Below are 22,236 nucleotides of genomic sequence, written 5' to 3'. Positions count from 1 at the left end.
TCCTTACAGGTAGGCAGCAGCAAGTTGCTGTTTATAGGATCTTCAGCGAACCATGACCTATTGTGTCTGGAGTTCCACAGGAATGTGTACAGGTAGGCAGCAGCAGGTTGTTGTGGACAGGATCTTTAGTGAACCAAAACATCTAACTTTTGAGAACATCTAATGAAAGTTTCAGCAAATGCCGCATGAAAGTTAGGTATTGTTTGTAAGGTCTCATATATTAATAACAGTGATAACATCAATGCAACCTGTTTTAGGTCATTTGTACATACTTCCTTTACTGGAATACTGTTCTCTGGTGTGGATGTCTTCTAGATAGAGTGGTTTATGGTGGTAGGTTTCTGTTTCCAAATAGTAGCAGTTATGACTTGGACCATCGATAGATGGCCTGTTGTTTGTCAGTTTCAACACAGATCTTTTACATTCATAACTGATCCCCTTTATCTGACAAAAGCAACTGGATTTGCTGAACAGCAGCACCAATATGAAACAAATGTGCAACACTGTCAAACTTCTCAGTTCCAGAGATCCTTTCTTCCTCACACCATTGGACTGTGGAACAGCCTCCCGGAGGATGTCGTGCAGTTGGAATTTCAGAAGTTTAAGTGAAAACGCAATGCATTACTACCTGAATACTATTCTTCTTGCCTTCTGATAAATTTTTATTTATTTATCCATTTATTAATTTATTTTCTTTATAAATGGTATCTCTTCTTTATGTATTGCCCTTTACGTACTTCCTGTTACTTCTTCCTAATGAACACCATATTCTTTGGAAGCTACAATTTCAAGTCAATGGCACCTGAGAGCTTTCATATGAATATGGTTCATCTATTGAATAATACATAATAATAATAAGGGTAACCACAGCAGTCACTTCATTTAGAGTGGATGGTGTGTAGTTCAACAGTCTCACTGGCTACAATATTTGGATTGATTCGTCAAACAGTTATTTTATCCTAATCAGTTTAAGACTTATACAATAAGGAATGACTGACACATAATATCATTCAGTAGGTAATTAATGACACTGGCCAGTAAGTACCAACTTGTCTGCTAGCTCTAATTAACATGAATATAAGTAAATTATTTGAGATTTTAAATGCCTCAAAGATTAGCCTTTGTGTTTCACTACCAAATATTTACCATCCAAAAAGAAACCATGCTTTAGCAGTGTAAAATTTTGTAAGCAAAGATTTTAAAAATTCCAATCTTTCAGGAAATAAACATAATTGTCCTAAACAATATTGGGAATAGAATGTGTTTTGTCACACAAACATCTGGTATCCCAATAATTATTATTATAATAGACAAAACTTCCTTTCATTTGAATATTTACACAATCCAAAAGACTCTGTAGCCAATGATTTTTTATGTATCTTGTAAAGCTAAATATGTACTGTACTATTGCATTTTCCATCTCTCACAAACATATACGTAATGTCAACCATAACAATGTATGTATTGTAGCATCATTACAAAGTGAATCAATATAATTCACACGCAGAGGTATTCATAAGCTGCAAAATTTCAGCCATAAACTTCTTGTAATGAAACACATGAAAACAAGAAATGATTATAGGTTACTCTCCCATAGTTGTAATTCACTTAATGCAAAATAAAATATATCAATCAATGTGTCCTTTCAATGGCTTTCCTTTACTCTTAATTTTGCTACTATTCACTTCTTTCTTAGACCTACTAAGTCCAGGTTTTGAATGGGAACATTTATCCTTTGAGCGACTTTTCCCAAGTAACTCCTTTGGTTTAGAAGTCCCGCGCTGCGGAGATTTAGAAGGCTTGATACTATTTTCCCGAGTACAAGGTAATGTTGAAGATAAATTTTCTTTACCAAGGCTGGAAATGTAGCAAATACAAAAAGCTTTTATTTAAAATGTCAAAACTTGTAGTATATATATATTATATACTTAAAGAACGTATCAAAAAAATTCTGTTCTCAATAACATTTCAGTACTTCACAGTATACACACCAATTTTACAGTTTTCATTGCCCATGATAGCTTGCATGAGACTAATAAAAATAAAGTAACACTGAAAAAATATTTTATTTTTCCTAACATATGAACCTACACCTTCATATATAGGAGATTCCCTATGCTTCGCTTGACTCGGCTAACAGTAGACTCATTCTCACTATCTTCCTGTCTGCCCTAACCTGCCTTAGTCTGAGCCTATCCACGCTTGGTCAATTGCTGAACCAGCCAAAATATAAGACTCCAAAGTATAAGACTGTAACACCTTCACATGAGGAGAGAGAGATTGGGGTAAGAGGGGAGGAACAGGGAGGGTAACTGTAGCTATATTAAGGTGTAGGTTTGAACCCTGGGAGAATTACACATTCTTATTTTTAATTTGTTTATTATTTTGATACAAATACTCCCTACTCCTTCATATATAGGAGACTCACATCCAGGAGGCAGGTAGATCTCTCAATAAAAAAGTAACGTGGGTGACCCAATATGAACTAAACCTAAAAAATGTTATTGTCATGATACAATAAAGTTTGTTCATACTTACCTGTGCGACATTTTGCGTCTTTGTCACGCTTATCGATATTAAGTCATGCCGAAGGGACGCCAGATCAGTACTCTGACGCTCCCTCCTGACGAGAGAGAGGACGTGAAGCATCCTCTTCTCTAAAGCTTCTTTTTAGAGGGCGCGAGTCCTTCCGAGAGCTCCAATCTTGCGGGGAGGACGCCTCGGAGGACGAGAAGCAATCTTTCATGATTCGTGCACGTGCACGATCTTTGGCAGCCTTGGAAGCGTCTTCAGGTCCTGCCGAAGGGACGCCAGATCGGGGGGGGGGGGGGTTCCCGTAACCCTCCTTTGGTTTTCAACTTGCCCCCTCCCTGGTCCTGGGAGTCCGACAGAGGTTTAGACCTAGAGGCGTTATAGGACAGATCTGACGCCCCCTCCACAACACTAGGGGCAAAATCAACATCACTACACTCACAACACTGATTGGAGAGCGAGCACTTTTTCAAGCTTACTTGATGTAATCCACCATAATAGAAAGGGCATTACCTCTCACAGACACTTCCTCTAGGCCCGTAAGCCATACCACAGGGTTAGGCAAAATAAAGTCTACTGGAGGTTAGTAGGTTCATTATCCTAACTTCTGTTTACTGTGGAGGAAGACCTCCTGATTCTATCACGCTCTAATTTGCGTAAATACGAATCATACGTCTTCTTTCGGAATCAGTCAACATTACACTAATTACATTGATCTTTCAACAAAGAAAACATGTAAACGTCATGTATACTAAGCGAGTGTCTACCGAAGGTTTCGGTAGCCTCCCCTTACCCGTTGCAGACAACAAAGTCTGAAACTAGGCTAACTAGATTCAGACATCATATGCAATGAAAAAATTTAAATTAATTTATGATAGCGTATGCCTAGCCACAAATCCAAGTCAATCATTAAAAAAATAAATAGGATACTTAAGCGGCTAATGAAGTTTCAAAATCCTAGGCGGAGGTAATGGAAACAGGTGTTTTCACTACCGCGACAGAGAAAAATCTGAATAGAAAATGGGAATGGTTCCTGATATCCGCCTCCCAGTGGCGGGAATGGGTACTAACCACCTGGCCGCCCACTGCGTGTGCCGGGAGTTTTGAAATTCTGTCGGACTTCGGAGAATACAGCTATATATATATCTGACAGGTAAGTTTCATGAACAAAATATAATTCTGTGAATAGTACTCCATAGACAGAGTGACAGATTTAGTATCCTGCTCTACGTCTTGTGACAGAGCTGTGGAGTAGGTTTATGCCTTAAACCACCTGTTGTGCTGCCACAACTGGACCCAAAGTGAATGTGTCAGAGGATTTACGAGTTAAGTCCTTGAGGCAGAAAGAGGTAAAGTCGTTTGCCTCTTCCAAACGCATGAACACAGAATTTGTCCAACTGCACAGTCCTTCTTGAAAACTATTGAAGGACCTATACCTCTAATGAAGTGTGCTTGACTCTGGTAAGATAAGGGCTTCCACCACCACCTGAACTGTAAGCTCTCTTTTTATCACCTCTATCAGCCAGAAGGAAACTTTGTTCTTGGATATCTCCATTCAGCCTGTACTAATGAACGTTTCATTGATCTCTGGGAGGTTGTCTGTTTCAGGTAGACTTTCGCATCTCTAACCAGGCACGAAGTCGTTGAGAGACGGAATGGAAAAGCCACTGAACTTGGGTCATATGTGGAAGGGTTCTGAGTCTAGTCTATGAACTTTGCAGGAATGTAAATCCACAGTCCTTGAGAGAGGGAATGGAAAAGCTGCTGAACCTTGGATCATATGTGGAGGGGTTCTGAGTCCATGCTACAAACTCCAGAAGGAATGTAAACCCTAATTCCATCCAACCACGCGTATGAGTGACCTTGTATGAAAGAGCATGTATTCCTTCAACCATCTTCATTGATGCCAATGCCAAGAGGAACACTGTTTTTAACGTCAAGTTCTCGTTCTAAAGCTGACTCTGTCAATGAAGGACCTTAGTGGCATCCACTCAAGTGGTTTGAAAACTCTGGGTGAGCAACTTTTTTCAAAATATTTCACCAAATCTGATAATTTCCATGATGTTTGACAAGTCTATGTCCCTTGCTTTAAACACTTCTGAAAGGGTAGCCTTGTAACCTTTAATTGCTGAGACAGAAAGGCTCTTCTTATGTCTTAGAAAAAGGAGGAAATCTGCTACATCCTTTACAGCTGTTTTGAGAGGATGTAGATTCCTCTTACTACACCAACCCAGAAAGACTTTCCTCTTCCCCTGATACAGGTTGAGTGAGGACTGTCTTACAAAGCTGACAATGACTGTTACAACTTTTCTTGAAAAACCTTTCTTTCTAAGCAGTTGCTGGACAGCCTCCATCTGTGAAGTTGGAGGGAGCTACTGCTTGATGTACTCAGCCATTGTGTGATTGTGTTACAACAGATCTTGGATTAGTGGCAGTTGTCTTGGAATGTACACTTAGCAGGTGGAGATGATCTACATACTACTCTGCTTGTGGCCACTTTGGGGCTACCAATGTTAACCTCAGGCCCTGGGAGATGACCAACCTGTTTATTAGTCTATTACCTTCCGGATCATGCTGAAAGGGGGTTTACACATAAACATACATGTTGTCCCACTGAAGGACAGCTTTTTTGTCTGGAACTGGAGAGTAGTACTTGAGCAATTTGCGACTTTTTGATGTTGCAAACAGATCTAATGTGGGACCCTCACATAATCTGAAGTCTGTTCGTCACTGTAATCCGAAAACCATTCTGTAACCACTACCTGGTCCGTTTAACTATAAAACTATTCAAAACAAATAAACATACATACAGTGGTCCCCCCGTATTCGCGGGGGATGCGTACTAGAGGCCCCCGTGAATAGTTGGAACCCTTATAAAAATGCTTAAAACCTCCTATTTTGGTAGTTAAAACTCATGAAAACCCACTAAAAATTTTTATACCTGGTTTTTTTAATAGTTTTATCACAAAAATGATATTGTTATTGTACAATAAAGTTTCATACATACTTACCTGGCAGATATATACGATTAAATGGCCCACCCAGCCTCCCCTCAGGAGACAGGTGGAAGAGAAAATCTGGTTCTAGAACGGTAATGGTTCCTATTCCTGCCACCCAGCGGCGGGGCGGTAGATCACCTGACCTACCTGCAGCGTGTGCCGCGAAATTCGAATTTCTGTTGGGACTACGGAGTCTATAGCTAAGTATATATCTGCCAGGTAAGTATGTATGAAACTTTATTGTACAATAACAATATCATTTTCATTCATTCAACTTCCCTGTTAGATATACGTATACTTAGCTGATTGGCATCTTTGGCGGAGGGTAAGAGACAGCTAATTACTGATTAGACAGGTAAACAACATACGTTGTAGGTAATAAATAAATAAAACCTTGGTTCCTATGTGTTTAGAAAAAGGGTTGACTTCCTAGCTATTGCTAGGAGTCTGCTTCGTCTCAAGAGCCTCAGCGAGGATGTGACCTATGGCTAAGAGTTCTTGTAGATCTGTCAATGGGGTCTTATCCACTTACTCGATAGAATCTAATGGTCATTTGTCAATGGGGTCTTATCCACTTACATGACAATACACCTATGCCTAGTGGCATAATTAATGAGCACAACACCGATCCCGATCACCTGATCCTAACACAAGGGTTTGTGCTTAATTTGAAAAGAGTTATCCCCAAACTCCTTTCAAACAACCCAAAGAAAAAACACTATGTTAAAATAAAAATTAACTCACTAGTTAAGGATCAGTGTCGGCTCCCTATCCCAGCAACGTATCCGTAGACACGTATAACCAAGAGAGAAGGATCTCTCGTAGGTCAACTTGACCTCCTTCTTGTAATGAGAAGTCAACACAGAGTTGCATCTCCCGTAAGTGACAGCTAATATGTCCTCATGATATATTGCTATGGAAAGAACAAGAATTCATAAAAACTCGCACTTCATGCGCTTTTAATTCTCAGCTGTTTGAAGGAATCATCAAGTTACTCATGAAGTGCTTTAGCGATCACACTTGTTTCAAAGAAGACCAGGGCTTTCTTTGAAATGGATCTCTTCTGGATGAAGCCTAGAGCCTGTCTGGCGCCTCGCGCCTGGCTGGAGCCTTGCGCCTGCCTGGCGCCTCGTGCTTGCCTGGCGCCTGGCTGGAGCCTGACGCCTGGTTGGCGCCTAGCGCCTGGAAGGCGCTTTTCGCCTGACTCCTGGCTGGCGCCTCGCACCTGGAAGGAGCTTCGCGCCTGGCTCCAGACTGGCACTTTTTGGCGCCTGGCACCTGGCTGGCTCCTCCCCACTTGCTGGAGCTTCGAGCTTGGTAGAGTCTCGAGGATGTCTGGCGATGTCCACATCGGACACTCTTATCTGTCCGATTTGTTCGCCTCTGGCGCATCTGCGCTAGGTTGGAGGCCCGCTCTTTCTCCTCATCAGACAATGACAGTGTTCCTTGTAGCTGTCTGCCTCTGGCGTTTTTTACGCCTGTTTTGGCATTTGGCGCCTGGTTGGCGCTACATTGTCCGAAAGTCCTGAACCTTCCACAATAGTTTATCAGGAGATTGGAGAAGGGTGGAAAAAATTCTTCCACTCTGAGCTTTTGGCCTCTCCGGCAAGGGGAGGTGATTGTAGTCAGCTACATCCATTAGACGATAGGGTATCTAGCAGTACGAGAGATAAGAGTCTTCCTCCAAGGAGGATCCTTCTTGAGTCCTTCCGTTGCTAACGAGATCTCTTCTTACCTGTTGACGAAGTTCCTCGTTGCAGAATCTTCCCTATCCTTGTCCGAAGGAAGGGAAGGAGCTTGGAAGTCGAAGGAAACTCCGAGCTGAAATTGGAAGGACTCCTGATTTCTAGCTCTTTATTGTATCCCTCTGAATACCTTCTGGGAAGCATTTCAAGCCCTCATCGCATCCCAAATACTCTGTAGGCAAAAGTTTAAACCATTTCTTCTTCTGTAGATAAAAACCTCTATCTGAAAGCGTTGAGTTAGGAATAGAGGGTTTTAGGTCTTTTACCAGACATACTATGCTGGCAAGAACCCATAGCCGAGTCTCCATAGAATCTGATGCGAGATTCCAATGCACAAAAAATTCACTTGTCTTCTTGGTTGCTTAGGGCCAAGAGAAACAAAGAATTCCCTCATAAAACTTCTCAAAGTAGTTTGATGAGGAGCAGTTCCATCTTGTAGGAACATGGAATCTGTGGCCACAAAAGATCCCATTAGAAGTACATGATATCCTACTCTTGTCGTATTGAGGTATCATATAAGATCCCGAAGATCTTAATCCTCTGCTATCTCCAATTCCCCTTGTAGAGACAGAGCATAGCCTTTTACAGCGTTCTTTGATAGCAGATATATACGAAGGTGATTCTTCCCTCTGAAAAGGAAGAAAAAACCTCTATGTCGTTCACGGAAGAGGACAGTTTCCTCATTTCATCAAGCACGATTTGCAGCAATTCTATGTCTTGACCATGACTATTGTCATTCACCTTGAAAAATCCTCTCATTCATGTCCACTTCTGGTCAGTCTGCACACAGACAGACTCAGAGTGGAGAGGTTGTTAAGGTCCATTTATAATAGATGCTGATAGAATATCCAGACTCTCTTGGAAAAGACTTCCAAAACATGCTGTGAGAAGAAAGTGACCTCTGTGAATCCAATCTCTCTAAGGCCAAAATGAGGCATAAAGTATCATTCTCTCTTCCTTTGACGCCCATTTATCTTAATATCTGTTAAGAATGTATAAATCTAGGGGAAAAAGGACTAAAGTTTATTCCCCTTTTAAACTAAAAATGGCATATGTTGCTACCCTTCCTGGTTCGAGAATAAGGAAGCAGTCTAGAGGCAGCATGTTCGTCTTCCACCTTGCGAAGAGATCTATGACGAAGACATCTCGCAGGTTTCCACAACTCTCTTTCCAACTAAGATTAGACATAAGTCAATGGTTATATTGTCAATCGAGAAGGTTCTCACGGCCGTGCAACATCGTGCAGCGAACCTCTTAAGGATCGTTACGTTCCGTGTCTATGCTCCAAACAGATTCTCTCTTGTTAACGCGAACAGAGGTGAAAAAAGAGATTCTCAATGCTTCTTGAAATATGAGAGAGCTGTGGAAATGGCTTAATTGATTTAAATCTTTTCAACCCTCCTTGGAATCGAGCCCCCTTCAAGATAGACGAGGAACGAAATCAGGAACGAACCGTGCCGTTACCGAGCCTGCTGTCAGAGAGGCTACTGAATCCTTCGATTAATAACTCGCTATATCGAAAAGTTACCAAGACCATTATTTTGCTTCTGTAAGCATGAGAGCATCAAATAATATATATAGCTCTACTGCGTTAAAATCATATTGTTGTCTCATTCCTATAATCCTGTTACATTGCGGTAAACATTATCGCAAGGTTACAAGGGATCTTTTTATTGAAAACTTCTTAGCAAAACGAATACCATGTTATTCATGTTTGCCTATAAATCCCCTCAAGTCCATGACTGTAGGGGGGAGATACGGTTAACCATTCGATTCCGTAGGAGAGAGAGATGTAACCAACTGCTCATGACCGAGAACTGGATGGTACTGTATTGGCTTACAATGACAGCCGTCTCGTTCGCTGTCTCGCTGCATTCTTCCTGAGTTGCCATTTACTCCATTCAATGAAAGAATATAATAAAATTATTCTCGAGTCTAAGGAAGCTCTCAATAATGCATATTTAAGCCAAACAACCTTTGTTAAATACCGAAGCTGAGTAGGTATTGTCGTAACAAACCTTTTAAGCGAAGTCCTTACTAGGAAATTCCTGTAAGGATACGGATAATTCCGTCTCGAACCACAAAGGTAAGTATGGTATGCGTAAAATTTTCTTACTACATTCTTTCCTCTCCGATGCAGAGAGAGAATGGGAATCTTACTCTCTTCGTTCTTTTCGTCAACAAACACGAATTAGTATTAGCTGAAGGAGATCGCAAATGAAAACCGAGGATCGAAGAGAATCTCTCAAGCTTTTATTCTCTTGGAGATAAGGCCATATTCTACGCCTCTATTATCTGGAAGAGCCTCTAATCAATGAATGAGAGCTCGTAAAAATCTTGTCCAATTTCCAAACGATTGCCACCTTTCTGGAAATGGTTGATTGCATTATTTTTTGGAAGGAGGATGATTTTAATATCTTCTTAATAGTATGAACAAATTCTCTCAATAAAAGGGTTGCTAAGGTCTTATAAACTGAGAGACCTGCCCCCTTATTGGCTTCCAATTCCGATCTATCTTCCATTTCCTGTCCATTCAAGCTGGAAGAAGAATGAGCAACCGGAGGAGAGCGCCTCTTTTCGCAAGGTGAAGGGCTTTTATCAGTTCCAGCTCCAACCTGACAAGGGCTACGGCCGTCTGTGCGACATCTTGAGTCCCTGCCAGGAGAAGGCCGATCTTGCCCTTTGCCTTTACTTACATTAAGACTATCCTGATAAGGACGACGGCCACCTGTGCGACAACTAACGTCCCTATCAGGAGAAAGTCTTGAATGCTTAAAACCTCTCACAGAACCAGCCACATCCTGACAAGGGCTACGGCCGTCTGTGCGACATCTAGAGACCCTGTCAGGAGAAAACTGATCCTGCGAAAAGTCCCAAAGAGGAGCCTCCTGGTCCACTTCTAACTCCATGTCCAATGAAGAAGGAGATCCTGGTTCATGGCACATGGAAGGCGTATCAATCCTGGACAGTCTATCATGGCTGGTAGGCGCTTCAGGCGCCAGGCGCCCCGAATGCGCCTCAGGTGCCAGGCGCCCGGAATGCTCCTCAGGTGCCAGGCGCCCGGAATGCGCCTCAGGCGCCAGGCGCCCCGGCAGGAGTCTCAGGCAGCCAGGCGCCCGGAATGCGCCTCAGGAGCCAGGCGCCTGGAAGGAGGCTCAGGTGCCAGGCGCCTGGAAGGAGTCTCAGGCGCTTTACGCCTAGTAGGAGTTTCAGGCGCCTCCTGGGCCTTTCTATACTATTTATGTATATTTATAGAATCCTCCCGCCTCGTAGGCGTTTTGCGCCTGGCAGGCGCCTCGTCCGAGCTGTCAAAGACTTATATCGGACGGGATTTCTTAACTGGAAGGAAGCGATCCTTTCTCCTGGGAGGATCCTTCTTCAAAACTCCCACTAACGAAGATATCTGTTGTTGCATTTCTCTTAGGATCTTCGTAGCGGCGTCTTCTTTCTCCGTATCCGATCTAGGGGAAGGAGGATTTGATGAATAAATCTCTTTCTTCTTCTTCTCAGGTGGATAGTCCTCCAGAAAACTTTCCTGGCTAGAATCCAAAGCTGGCGATTTCCATGATCTTTTAGAAGGTCTCGATAGTTTGTCAGAACTCCATCCTTTTTTCGATGAAGAATCGGATGACAAAAAATGATATTATTATGATACAATAAAGTTTTATGCATACTTACCTGGCAGGTATATATATAGCTTATCCTCTTGACGCACTGGCAGAATTTCAAAACTCGCGGCAACCGCTAGTACACTGGTAGTTCAGGTGATGGCCACCCCGTTCCCGTGGCGCTGGTACTTGGAACTATTCCCGTTTTCCTCAGATTTTCTCTGAACCCTGTCTCCTGAGGGGAGGAGGGTGGGAATTTAATTATATATACCTGCCAGGTAAGTATGCATAAAACTTTATTGTATCATAACAATATCATTTTTATGCATGACACTTACCTGGCAGGTATATATATAGCTGATTGACACATTTGGAGGTGGGTCATAGACAGCAACATCGTCATAATTCAAAAATTAACTAATTTTTAAAATTACTTATTAAGTTCCTTACCTGCTAAGGTAGCTGACTTCGTAGGTCCTGCCTCTTAGCCTGCTAAACCTTAGTAGCTCTCAACTAGGATGTGACCTGTTTGTTGAGAAAGCTAACAACAAGGGTCTGACAACTGGACATGACCAATCTGCTGACAGAGAACCCTAGCCCTCATTTACCACGGGCGGGCATTCATGCTAGGAAAGTTAGTCACCTGAACCACACACACATACAATAATAAACACTACACCAAAAAACTGAGCTGGTATTAACCTTCTCAGACAACCATAAAAAAAACACTATAACCTAATTAAAATAAAAACCTAGCATGTTATTAGGTTATGGGGTGGAAACTCCTTTGCCCAGTACTGTACCTGAGGATACGTACGGGCCTAACGTTTGACAATTATCAAAAGTTGTCCTTCACGTCTCTAAGGTAATTGAGAGGCAAACACAGAGTTTGTCCTCCAAAACGTCGAATCTATAATGTCCTTGAGGGCTAAATTTTTCCTGAATGCTAAGGACGTAGCTACTGCTCTCACCTCATGAGCTTTAACCTTAATCAAGCCGAAGCATTCTTCCTGACAAAGTAAATGAGCTTCTTTAATGACTTCTCTTACAAAGAAAGCCATCGCGTTTTTAGACATAGGTCTAGTAGGATCTTTAACAGAGCACCACAGAGAACATGAAGTCCCCCTAATGCTTCTTGTTCTTTCTACGTAAAACCGTAAGGCTCTTACTGGGCAAAGAACCCTTTCTTGTTCTTGACCTACTAGATCAGCCAGTCCTTCAATCTCAAATGATCTTGGCCACGGATGCGAAGGATTCTCATTCTTTGCTAAGAACTCCTGTTGAAAAGAACAAACTGCTTTGTTGTGCTTCCAACCTACTTGCTTGTCAAAAGCTTGCAGCTCGCTAATCCTTTTAGCTGTAGCTAAGGCTACTAAGAAAATAGTCTTCTTCGTTGCTCTCGCACAAGATGCAATGACAAAGGTTCAACCTATCCGTTTCCAAGATCTTGAGAACGACATCCAAATTCCAAGAAGGAGTTCTGCAAAGTCGATCCTTCTTTGTATTAAAAGATCTGAGAAGATCTCTGAGATCTGCGTCGTTGGACAGATCTAAACCTCTGTGTCTAAAAACACTGCAGAAAATATACCATTTATAAACCTTTAATTGTCTGATTACCCAAACCCAGTTCCTTCTTCAGATACAGAAGGAAATCTGCAATTTGTGTCACAGAGGTACTGGATGAAGAAATATGATATTGTTATGATACAATAAAGTTTCATACATACTTACCTGGCAGATATATACATAGCTATCGACTCCGTCGTCCCCGACAGAAATTCAAATTTCGCGGCACTCGCTACAGGTAGGTCAGGTGATCTACCGCCCTGCTCTGGGTGGCAGGACTAGGAACCATTCCCGTTTTCTAATCAGATTCTCTCTTCCACCTGTCTCCTGCGGGGAGGCTGGGTGGGTCTTCAATTGTATATATCTGCCAGGTAAGTATGTATGAAACTTTATTGTATCATAACAATATCATTTTCATACATTCAACTTACCTGTCAGATATATACATAGCTGATTGACACCCTTTGGTGGAGGGCAAGAGACAGCTAACTACTGACTAGACAGGTAAACAACACATGTTGTAGGTATTTATAGACCTTGGTTCCTACCTTATCAGGTGGAAGACTTCGTGACTGCTGTCTAGGAGTCTGCTTCACCTCAAGAGCCTTAGCGAGATAGTGATCTGTGGCCAAGAGTTCTTGTGGATCTGTCGATGGGGTCTCATCCACTTACTCGACAGAACCTAACTGGCATTTGTCAATGGGAGCACATCCGCTTATATGACAACACGCCTTTATTTAAGGAGCACACAACCGATCCCGATCACCCGAACCTAACACCCGTGTTAGTTCTAAGATTGCCAAGAGCTATCCCCAAACTCTTAGCAAACAACCACAAACTCAATAACCACACATACAATAATACAAAAAAAAAAATATATTCTTTTTTGTACCCCTCTAAAAGTCAGCTGTCACTCGATCTCCTAGTGAAGAGAAGTGAAGGTCGCCTGTGCGACACCTGACACTTCCTGCACAGGAAACTCAAGAACACATCCAACAAGAGGGTTACATACAATATTAAGGATCGGTGCTAGCTCCCTTACCCAGAACCGTCTGTGCTGACACAAACGGACCTAGAGAAAAACATTTCTCATACGTAACTTGCACGTCTTTTAAATAATGAGATGCAAACACGGAGTTGCATCTCCAATAAGTTGCATCCAAAATGTTTTTAAGTGACATATTTCTTTGGAACGCCACAGAGGTTGCGATTGCCCTAACTTCGTGGGCTCTCACTCTTAAAAGATTAAAAGAATCATCTGGACAATTCTTATGAGCTTCCGTAATAACACTTCTAACAAAGAAGGCTAAGGCGTTCTTGGACATTGCTCTCTTGGGGTCTTTTACTGAGCACCAAAGACCTTTTTGCGAACCCCCCAACTGCTTCTTCCTGTCCAGATAGAATTTAAGAGCTCTAACTGGGCAAAGGGATCTTTCTGCCTCTCTGCCCACCAAACTAGAAAGTCCTTTTACCTCGAAGCTCCTGGGCCAGGGATTCGAAGGGTTTTCATTTTTGGCAAGAAAGAGAGACTGGAATGAACAAATTGCAGAGTCTCCTTTGAAGCCGACTCGTGATTCAAGGGCGTGCAACTCACTGACTCTTTTTGCCGTTGCAAGAGACATCAGAAACAAACACTTTCTAGTGATATTACGAAATGAAGCAGTGTGTGGTGGTTCGAATTCTTCGGAGGATAGAAATTTAAGAACCACATCTAAGTTCCAGCTTGGAACCTTAGGTTCAAGTGACTTTGATGTTTCGAAGGAACGAATGAGGTCGTGCAAATCCTTATCATTCGTTAGATCTAATCCCTTGTTTCTAAAGACTGCTGAAAGCATACTCCTGTACCCCTTAATAGTCGGTACAGAGAGATGCGACTTTTTCTCTAAGAAACAGAAGGAAATCCGCAATTTCGGTCACAGAGGTACTGGAAGAGGACAGCTTCTTCGACCTGCACCAGCTTCTGAAAACTTCCCACTTCGATTGGTACACTCGCCTAGTAGATGATCTGCGGGCTCTAGCAATTGCGCTTGCTGCCTGGCGAGAAAACCCTCTCGCTCTGACAAGTCTTTCGATAGTCGAAAGGCAGTCAGAGCAAGAGCGGGTAGATTTTGATGGTACCTCTCGAAGTGGGGTTGTTTGAGCAGATCTATTCTGTTTGGAAGAGATCTGGGGAAGTCCACTGTCCACTCCATCACCTCTGTGAACCAAATTTGAGATGGCCAATACGGAGCAATCAGAGTCATTTTGGTTCCTTCGGATGCCACGAATTTTCTGACTACTTCCCCCAGTATCTTGAACGGGGAAAAGCGTAAACATCTAGCACTGACCAGTCCAGAAGAAAGGCGTCTGTTGCATAAGCCCTGGGATCTTCCACTAGGGGACAAAATGTGTCTATCCTTTTGGAGAGGAATGTGGCGAAAAGATCTATTTGAGGCTTCCCCCAAAGGTACCAAAGGCTCTGACAGACTTCTGAGTGGAGTGTCCATTCTGTGGGAAGGACCTGGAACCTCCTGCTCAGTCTGTCCGCTCTCACATTCCTCTCCCCTTGGACAAACCTCGTTAGAAGAACTACCTTCCTTTGGTTCGCCCAAATCAACAGATCTCTTGCCAGCTCGTACAGAGCGAAAGAGTGAGTCCCTCCTTGTTTCTTGACATAAGCCCGAGCGGTCGTATTGTCTGAGTTTATCTGTACGACCTTGCCTCTGACTATGTGTTCGAAGCTCTTTAGCGCAAGGTGAATTGCTAAAAGCTCCTTGCAATTTATGTGCCATGACACCTGTTCTGCCGACCAGGTGCCTGACACTTCTTTGGATCCCAATGTTGCACCCCAGCCCGACTCCGACGCGTCTGAGAACAATGTCAGGCTTGGGTTCCGTACTTGCAGGGATACTCCTTTGTTTTCTTTTAAGGGAATCAACCACCACTTTAAATGATTTTTTATTTCCTCCGAGATTGGAAACGTGTCCGAGAGCTGTCCTGTCTTCCAACTCCAACTTCTTCTCAGGAAGAACTGAAGCGGTACGAAGATGTAGTCTTCCTAGGGAACAAGAACTGTTCGAGCGAGGAAAGGGTCCCCAGAAGGCTCAGCCATTCCCTCGCTGAAGTGCGCTCTTTCCCTAAGAAGTTCGATACTGTGGCACAGCCTTTCCTTATTCTCTCTTGAGAGGGAAAAACTCGAAAACCCCGAGAATCCATCTGAATCCCCAGATAAACCACGTTCTGGCTGGGGATCATCTGAGACTTCTCGAGGTTCACGATCAATCCCAATGATTTTGTCAATTCCAGTGTTGTTGACAGGTCCTCCAAACACTGCTTTTGAGACCTGGCTCTGATGAGCCAGTCGTCCAGGTACAGGGAGACGTTTATCCCTTTCAAATGTAAATGTCTTGATACATTTTTCATCACGTCCGTGAAGACTTGAGGAGCCGTGGAAAGGCCGCCCTGAAACACAGGGCCCTGAACGATAGATTCTTCCCTCGAACATAAATCGAAGGTACTTCCTCGACGAATGGTGGATCGGGATGTGGAAATATGCGTCCTGAAGGTCTAGGGACGCCATCCAATCTCCTTGACGCAGTGCTGCAAGGACTGAAGCAGACGTTTCCATGCTGAATTTCTGTTGTTTTACGAATTTGTTCAGCGCACTTACATCCAGTACCGGTCTCCATCCCCCGAGGCTTTTGCTACAAGAAACAAGCGATTGTAAAACCCCGGGGAGCTGCAATCCCAGCACCACTCTATTGCTCTTTTGTCCCACATCTGTTCCACCATCTGACGAAGAGTATCCATCAGAACAGGGTCCCTGTATCTGGTGGACAATTCCCGCGGTGATGTTGTCAAGGGAGGAATGTCCTTTAATGGGATGTAATAACCCTTCTTGATGATTGACATCGTCCAAGGATTCGATCCTATGTCTTTCCAGGCTTTCGCAAAGAAATGTAGCCTGGCTCCTACAGGTGTCTGGAGGACAGAATTCTCACTTTCCCTTCTTAAAGGGACGGAAGGAAGACCTGCCCCTTTTCTCGGTTGACTTCCTTCTGGCGATAGATCTAGCTGGAAGGCCTCCTCGAAAGGGCTGCTGCTGAGCTGGACGAGCCACTTTCTTTTCCTCACTGGCCACAGGCCTATTTTTCCTTGAGGATTGTCTAAGGAGATCCTGGGTGGCCTTTTCAGTCCGGAGTGAATGGGCAATATCCTTCACCAACTGCGAGGGAAAAAGATGTTCTGAGAGAGGCGCAAACAATAAGGCGGATCTTTGCGAAGGAGAGACGGCCTTCGTGAGGAAAGCACTGTGAACCGCCCTTTCTTAAAACTCTGCACCAAAGAGGGAGCATACTTCAGCCGATCCATCCTGAACAGCCTTATCAATGCATGTGAGGATGCTATTTAGGGTTTCTGGGTCCAGTTGTTCCTTTCATGAGACTTCTTGGCAAGAACCCCAAGGGACCAATCTAAGAAGTTAAAAACTTCTAAAGTGTGAAAAAGCCCTTTGAGGAGGTGGTCCGTTTCCGAAAGACCCCATGTACTTTTGCTGAATTCAAGGCGTGTCTTCTCGATGAGTCTACTAAACTCGAGAAGTCTGACTCAGCTGAAACGGACAGAGACAATACCCATATTTTCTCCGTTTCGTACCAAATGCCTCTCCTCCCTGTAAGTTTAGCGGGAGGCATACAAAGACCGTCCTTCCTAACTCCTTCTTCTTCTTGAACCAGGAGTCAAGAGATTGTAGCGCCCTCCTCATAGATATAGCAGGCTTCATTTTTAGGAAAGAGGAAGACTTGTGCGTTTTCGTGCTCGAAAACAGAGCGTGGAGAAGGAGGAGCGGCTGGCGTTAAAGAGTCTCCATATTCTTCAAGAGAAGGGACGAAAGAACCTTGTAATTAGAAAATCCTTCCTTCATTTCATCCTCCGAGGTATCTTCTGGGTTCATAGGCTCGGAAGGAGAAGGCTCCCTTCTTTCTTCTGTTTCTTCCCTTACTCTCTTCCTTTCTGAAGAAGCACTCCTAATTGAAGAGGGGCTAAGAGTTACTCTCTCTTTGCTAAAAGATTGACGATTGGATGACTCCTGTCGGATGTCAGGCTCTTCATGCAGGGAATGCGCCTGGTGTCAAAGCATGGAGTATCTCGCCTGGAAGGAGTAACGTGTTTGGAATACTCCTGGTGCTTGGCAGGCGCAACGCGCTTCGAATACTCCTGGCTTCTGGTAGGCACATCTTGTTCCGAATACTCCTGGCGCCTGGGAGAAGTATTAAGTTCAGAATACTCCTGGCGCCTGGAGGAGTATAAGGTTCGGAATACTCCTGGCGCTGGGAGGAGTATTAACTTCAGAATACTCCTGGCGCCTGGGAGGAGTATAAGTTCGGAATACTCCTGGCGCCTGGGAGGAGTATCGAGGTCCGAAGACTCCTGGCGCCTGGCAGGAGTATGTCGCTCCAAATACTCCTGATCCTTGGAATGCGTATGGTGTTTAGTAGGAGTATTGATCAAGGTAGGCGCTTTTCGTTTAACAAGCGCTCTACTCCTAAACAGGATCTTCTTCTTCAGTTAACTCTTGGCGCTTGGTTGAAGATCTTGAACGTTGTACTGAATACTCTGGCTCTTTGCGCCTACTCGGAGCCTGGCTCCTGGCTGGAGCCACACTCTTGACAGGAGTAACTTCCTTTCTTACTTCTCTCCTGTCTAACGCATCGCTCCCCCCAGAGATGGCCGCTGTGCGACAACTCCCCTGTAGGGTTCGTCGCGCCCGACAGGAGATCGGTATTTAGATCTTTAATAGGAAGCCTATCATCCTTCTTACGAGTAGGCTCCTTATAAAAGAAAAAACTCCTACCAACGAGGCTAATTGTTCCTGCATATTCATTAAAATTTTCCTGGTTGAGGAATCTTTCGAATCAGGAGAGGGAGATCTGGAAGGCGCTCTAGGATCTCCTCCAGACCCAGAGTCTGAATGTTCTCTAGCCTTCTTTATTACCGAAGGCGCTCCTTCTTCAGAGAAGCGCTCGGGACTAGAATTGAGCTCATGTTCTTTCATACTCCTCTTCAGCGGACGGGAAAGTTTCAACTCCTTCCATCCTCTTCTCGGACCGAGGGCGAACTAGAAGACGGAAAAGCACTCTCGAAGGACGCTTTTCCTATAGCGGTCCTTGGCAGTTTGTGATATGATAGATTCTGCCGAAGGGACGCCTGATCGTTGGGGATTCTCCACAACCCCGTACGGCTTTCGACTTTCCTTCTCCTCCAGGCCAGGGAGCTTGGAAGAGGTCTAGGCCTGGGAGCGTCGCAGAGACGACCAGACGCCCCCTCCACTACACTGGGGACACTAATATCACTAGCGAAACCACATTCACTTTCCTTACCTTCCAATGCTGCCATTTTTTCCTGCATTTTCTGAAGGGAAGCTCTGAGTTCCGCTATTTCCAAAGCAGAACTAGAGAGATTAGCAATTTGTGAACGGGCTGAAACAGAATGGGCATGATTATCAGAGGAAGAAGCTACAGAACTAGACAGTCAATCATGAGATGTAGACATTCTGCGGGTTTTGTAAGCCGCCTTCCTCTCTCTATCTTTCTCTAACTTCTTCAAGTAAGAAGTTAGATTCTTCCACTCTTGCGCACTCAATTTCTCACACTCGTTACACGTATTCTCAATCGAGCATTCAACCATTCTACAACCACTACATGTAGTGTGAGGATCTACCGAAGCTTTCGGAATCCTCACCTTACAGCCCTCATTCACACACACTCTGAAACTAACACTAGAGTCAGACATATTCACGAATTCCAAAAACCAAGTCCAAAAAACAGTCCACGATAGCGAATGCCAAACAACGATCCAAGTACGTCACCAAATATCAGCGAGAGATGATCAAAAGCGCTGTGAAAAAAGAATTCTAGTCAGGAGGAAGTAACAACAATGTTGATACCACCGGCGACAGAGAGAATCGATTTAGAAAACGGGAATGGTTCCTAGTCCTGCCACCCAGGAGCATGGGCGGGGTAGCTCACCTGACCTACCTGTAGCGAGTGCCGCGAAATTTGAATTTCTGTCGGGGACGACGGAGTCGATAGCTATGTATATATCTGACAGGTAAGTTGAATGTATGAAACTTCCGATTCTTACACCATTTACGGAAGTTCTCCCACTTCGACTGGTACACTTTGATAGTTGATGGCCTTCGTGCTCTTGCAACTGCCTTCGCTGCTTCTCTAGAAAACCCCCTCGCTCTGACAAGTCTTTCGATAGTCTGAACGCAGTCAGACCCAGAGCGAGGGTGTTCTTGTGGAACCTGTCGAAGTGGGGTTGTTTGAGAAGATCTACTCTCGTGGTAGACTTCTCGGAGAATCACTGTCCATTCCAGTACCTCTGTGAACCACGTTTGGGCCGGCCAGTATGGGGCTATCAGAGTCAGCCTTGTTCCTCGACTTTCTCTGAATTTCTTCATTACCCTTCCTAAAATCTTGAACGGGGGAAATGCGTACGCATCTAGACCCGTCCAATCTAGTAGGAAGGCATCGACTGCAACTGCAAGAGGGTCCGGGATTGGAGAACAATAGTTCGGTAACCTCTTCGTCGCTGCGGTAGCGAAAAGATCCACTACTGGTGTGCCCCAGAGCTTCCACAGTCTGGCATACTTGACGATGCAACATCCACTCCGTGGAAAGCACTTGTCCGTCCCTGCTCAACAGGTCCGCTCTGACGTTTTTCTCTCCTTGAATGAACCTGGTGAGCAGGGTGACGTTTTCTCTCTCCGACCACAGAAGAATCTCCTTCACCAAGTTGCAAAGGGGGAAACAACGAGTGGGTTCCTCCTGTTTTTTCGTATATATGCCAGAGCTGTGGTATTGTCCGCATTGATCTGCACCACTTTGCCGCTGATCCACGGTCTGAACGCTTTCAGAGCCAAGAAGATCGCCATCAGTTCCTTCCTGTTTATGTGCCATGCCTTCTCTTCTTCGTTCCAAAGGCCTGAACCTCCCGCTAGGGCCCAGCGTCGCTCCCCAGCCTGCGTCTGACGCGGTCGGACAAATAATACTGGTCTGGGTTCCTCTGCTGGAGTGACGTACCCTCTGACAACCTCCCCGGAACACTAGCCACCACTTTAATTCCTCCTTTATCTTTGAAGGAATTGGAAACCGGAAGGAATCTGGTTGCGATCTTCTGGCCAGACTTCGTTCAGAAAGAACTGTAAGGGCCTCATGTGAAGTCTCCCTAGGGAAATGAACCGCTCTAACGAAGAGAGTGTCCCCAGCAGGCTCATCCACTCTCTCGCCGAGCATTGGTCTTTCAATAGGAATTCTTGCACTTTCCGCAGGCACATGGTCTGCCTTTCGGATGACGGAAAAGCCCGAAAAGTCACTGAGGATATCAGAATCCCCAAATAAACTAGCTCCTGAGAGGGGATCAACCGTGACTTTTTCAGGTTTACCATCAGACCCACCTGCTGAGTTAAATCCAATGTGATGTTCGTGTCCTCCAGACATTGCTGTTTTGATTGTGCTCTTATGAGCCAATCGTCGAGGTAGAGAGAGACTCTGACTCCTAACAATGAAGCCACTTCGCCACATTCGACATCATTCTTGTAAAATTTGAGGAGCCGGGCACAGACCGAAGCAAAGGGCTTTGAATTGATAAATCCTGTCCTGGATCACGAATCTCAAATATTTCCTGGACCTTGGATGAATAGGAATATGGAAGTACGCATCCTGAAGGTCCAGCGTTACCATCCAGTCCCCTGGTCGTACTGCTGCCAGTACTGAATCGTTCGTCTCCATCGTAAACTTGGCGTCTTTCTACGAACAAGTTTAGCTGACTTACGTCCAGTACTGGCCTCCAACCTCCTGATGACTTCGGTACTAGAAACAGACGGTTTGTAAAAACCTGGGGATTCGTGATCCAGAACCGGTTCTATGGCCCCCTTTTTCTAACATGCTGACAACTTGATGCCAAAGAGCCTCTCTCTTCTCTAAATCGATGTAATGAGCCCCTAGGGCTCTCGGAGCTGTAGCGAGAGGTGGTTTCTTGAGAAAGGGGATCTTGTATCCTTCCTTCGCTACCTTTACAGACCAAGGGGAAAACAAAAAAAAATCCGCACGCTCCTTTGCTTTGCCAGACTTCCCAGAAGTCTAAAAGTCTGGCCCCCACACAAGTCTGGATGGGACTTATGATCATTGCTGGTTGATGTTCACTCTTTTGGATGACTCATTGCTTGGTTGAGGTTTTCAAACCTCTTTTGGCTGGAACTCTTTTCCCTCTAAATGCTGGTCGGGAAAAAGTCCTACCCCGAAAGGGCTGCTGTGATGTTCTTGTATCCTTCGGAGTCTTCTTCATTACATTAGAAGGTAAATACTTCCTTACAGAAGACGTTAGTAGATCCTGAGTAGCCTTCTGAGTGAGGGAGAGCGAGATTGTCTTAATGATATCCTGAGGGCAAGAGCTGTCCTGGAAAGAGGAGAGAACATCAACTCCGATTTTTGCGCGTTCGAGACTCCTTTAGCAGCGAACGAGCACAAAAGATGTCTTTTCTTCAAAACGCCTGCTGTAAAAAGTGAAGCCAATTCATTAGCTCCATCTCTCAAGGCTTTATCCATACAGGACATGATACTTCTCGGTAACTCGGATTCTGACGAATCTTCCATCTCCGAAGTCCGAGCCAGAGCCCCCAACGACCAGTCAAGAAAATTAAAAACCTCAAAAGTCCGATAGATACCTTTGAGTAAATGGTCGAACTCTGACAAAGTCCACCACACCTTGGCTGAATGTAAAGCATGTCTACGGGAGCTGTCCACT

The 22,236-nt window shown here is 44.3% G+C and overlaps 1 protein-coding gene across 1 annotated transcript in view; it reads right to left on the bottom strand.

The window, feature by feature from the left end:
* Positions 1–794: 794 nt before the first annotated feature.
* LOC135198057 (BRCA1-associated RING domain protein 1-like) overlaps positions 795–22,236 on the bottom strand; it is a 28,681-nt gene continuing 7,239 nt past the window's right edge. Inside the window, exon 3 of the mRNA XM_064225451.1 lies at positions 795–1,857. Within this exon, the coding sequence (XP_064081521.1) occupies positions 1,629–1,857 (229 nt within the window). The 3' untranslated portion in view covers positions 795–1,628. The remainder of the gene's footprint in view (positions 1,858–22,236) is intronic.

This window comes from Macrobrachium nipponense, chromosome 21, assembly GCF_015104395.2.
Source record: "Macrobrachium nipponense isolate FS-2020 chromosome 21, ASM1510439v2, whole genome shotgun sequence".
NCBI classification, from domain to species: domain Eukaryota; kingdom Metazoa; phylum Arthropoda; class Malacostraca; order Decapoda; family Palaemonidae; genus Macrobrachium; species Macrobrachium nipponense.
Note: the sequence above shows the minus strand (reverse complement) of the source record. Positions and strands in the feature narration are given on the sequence as shown.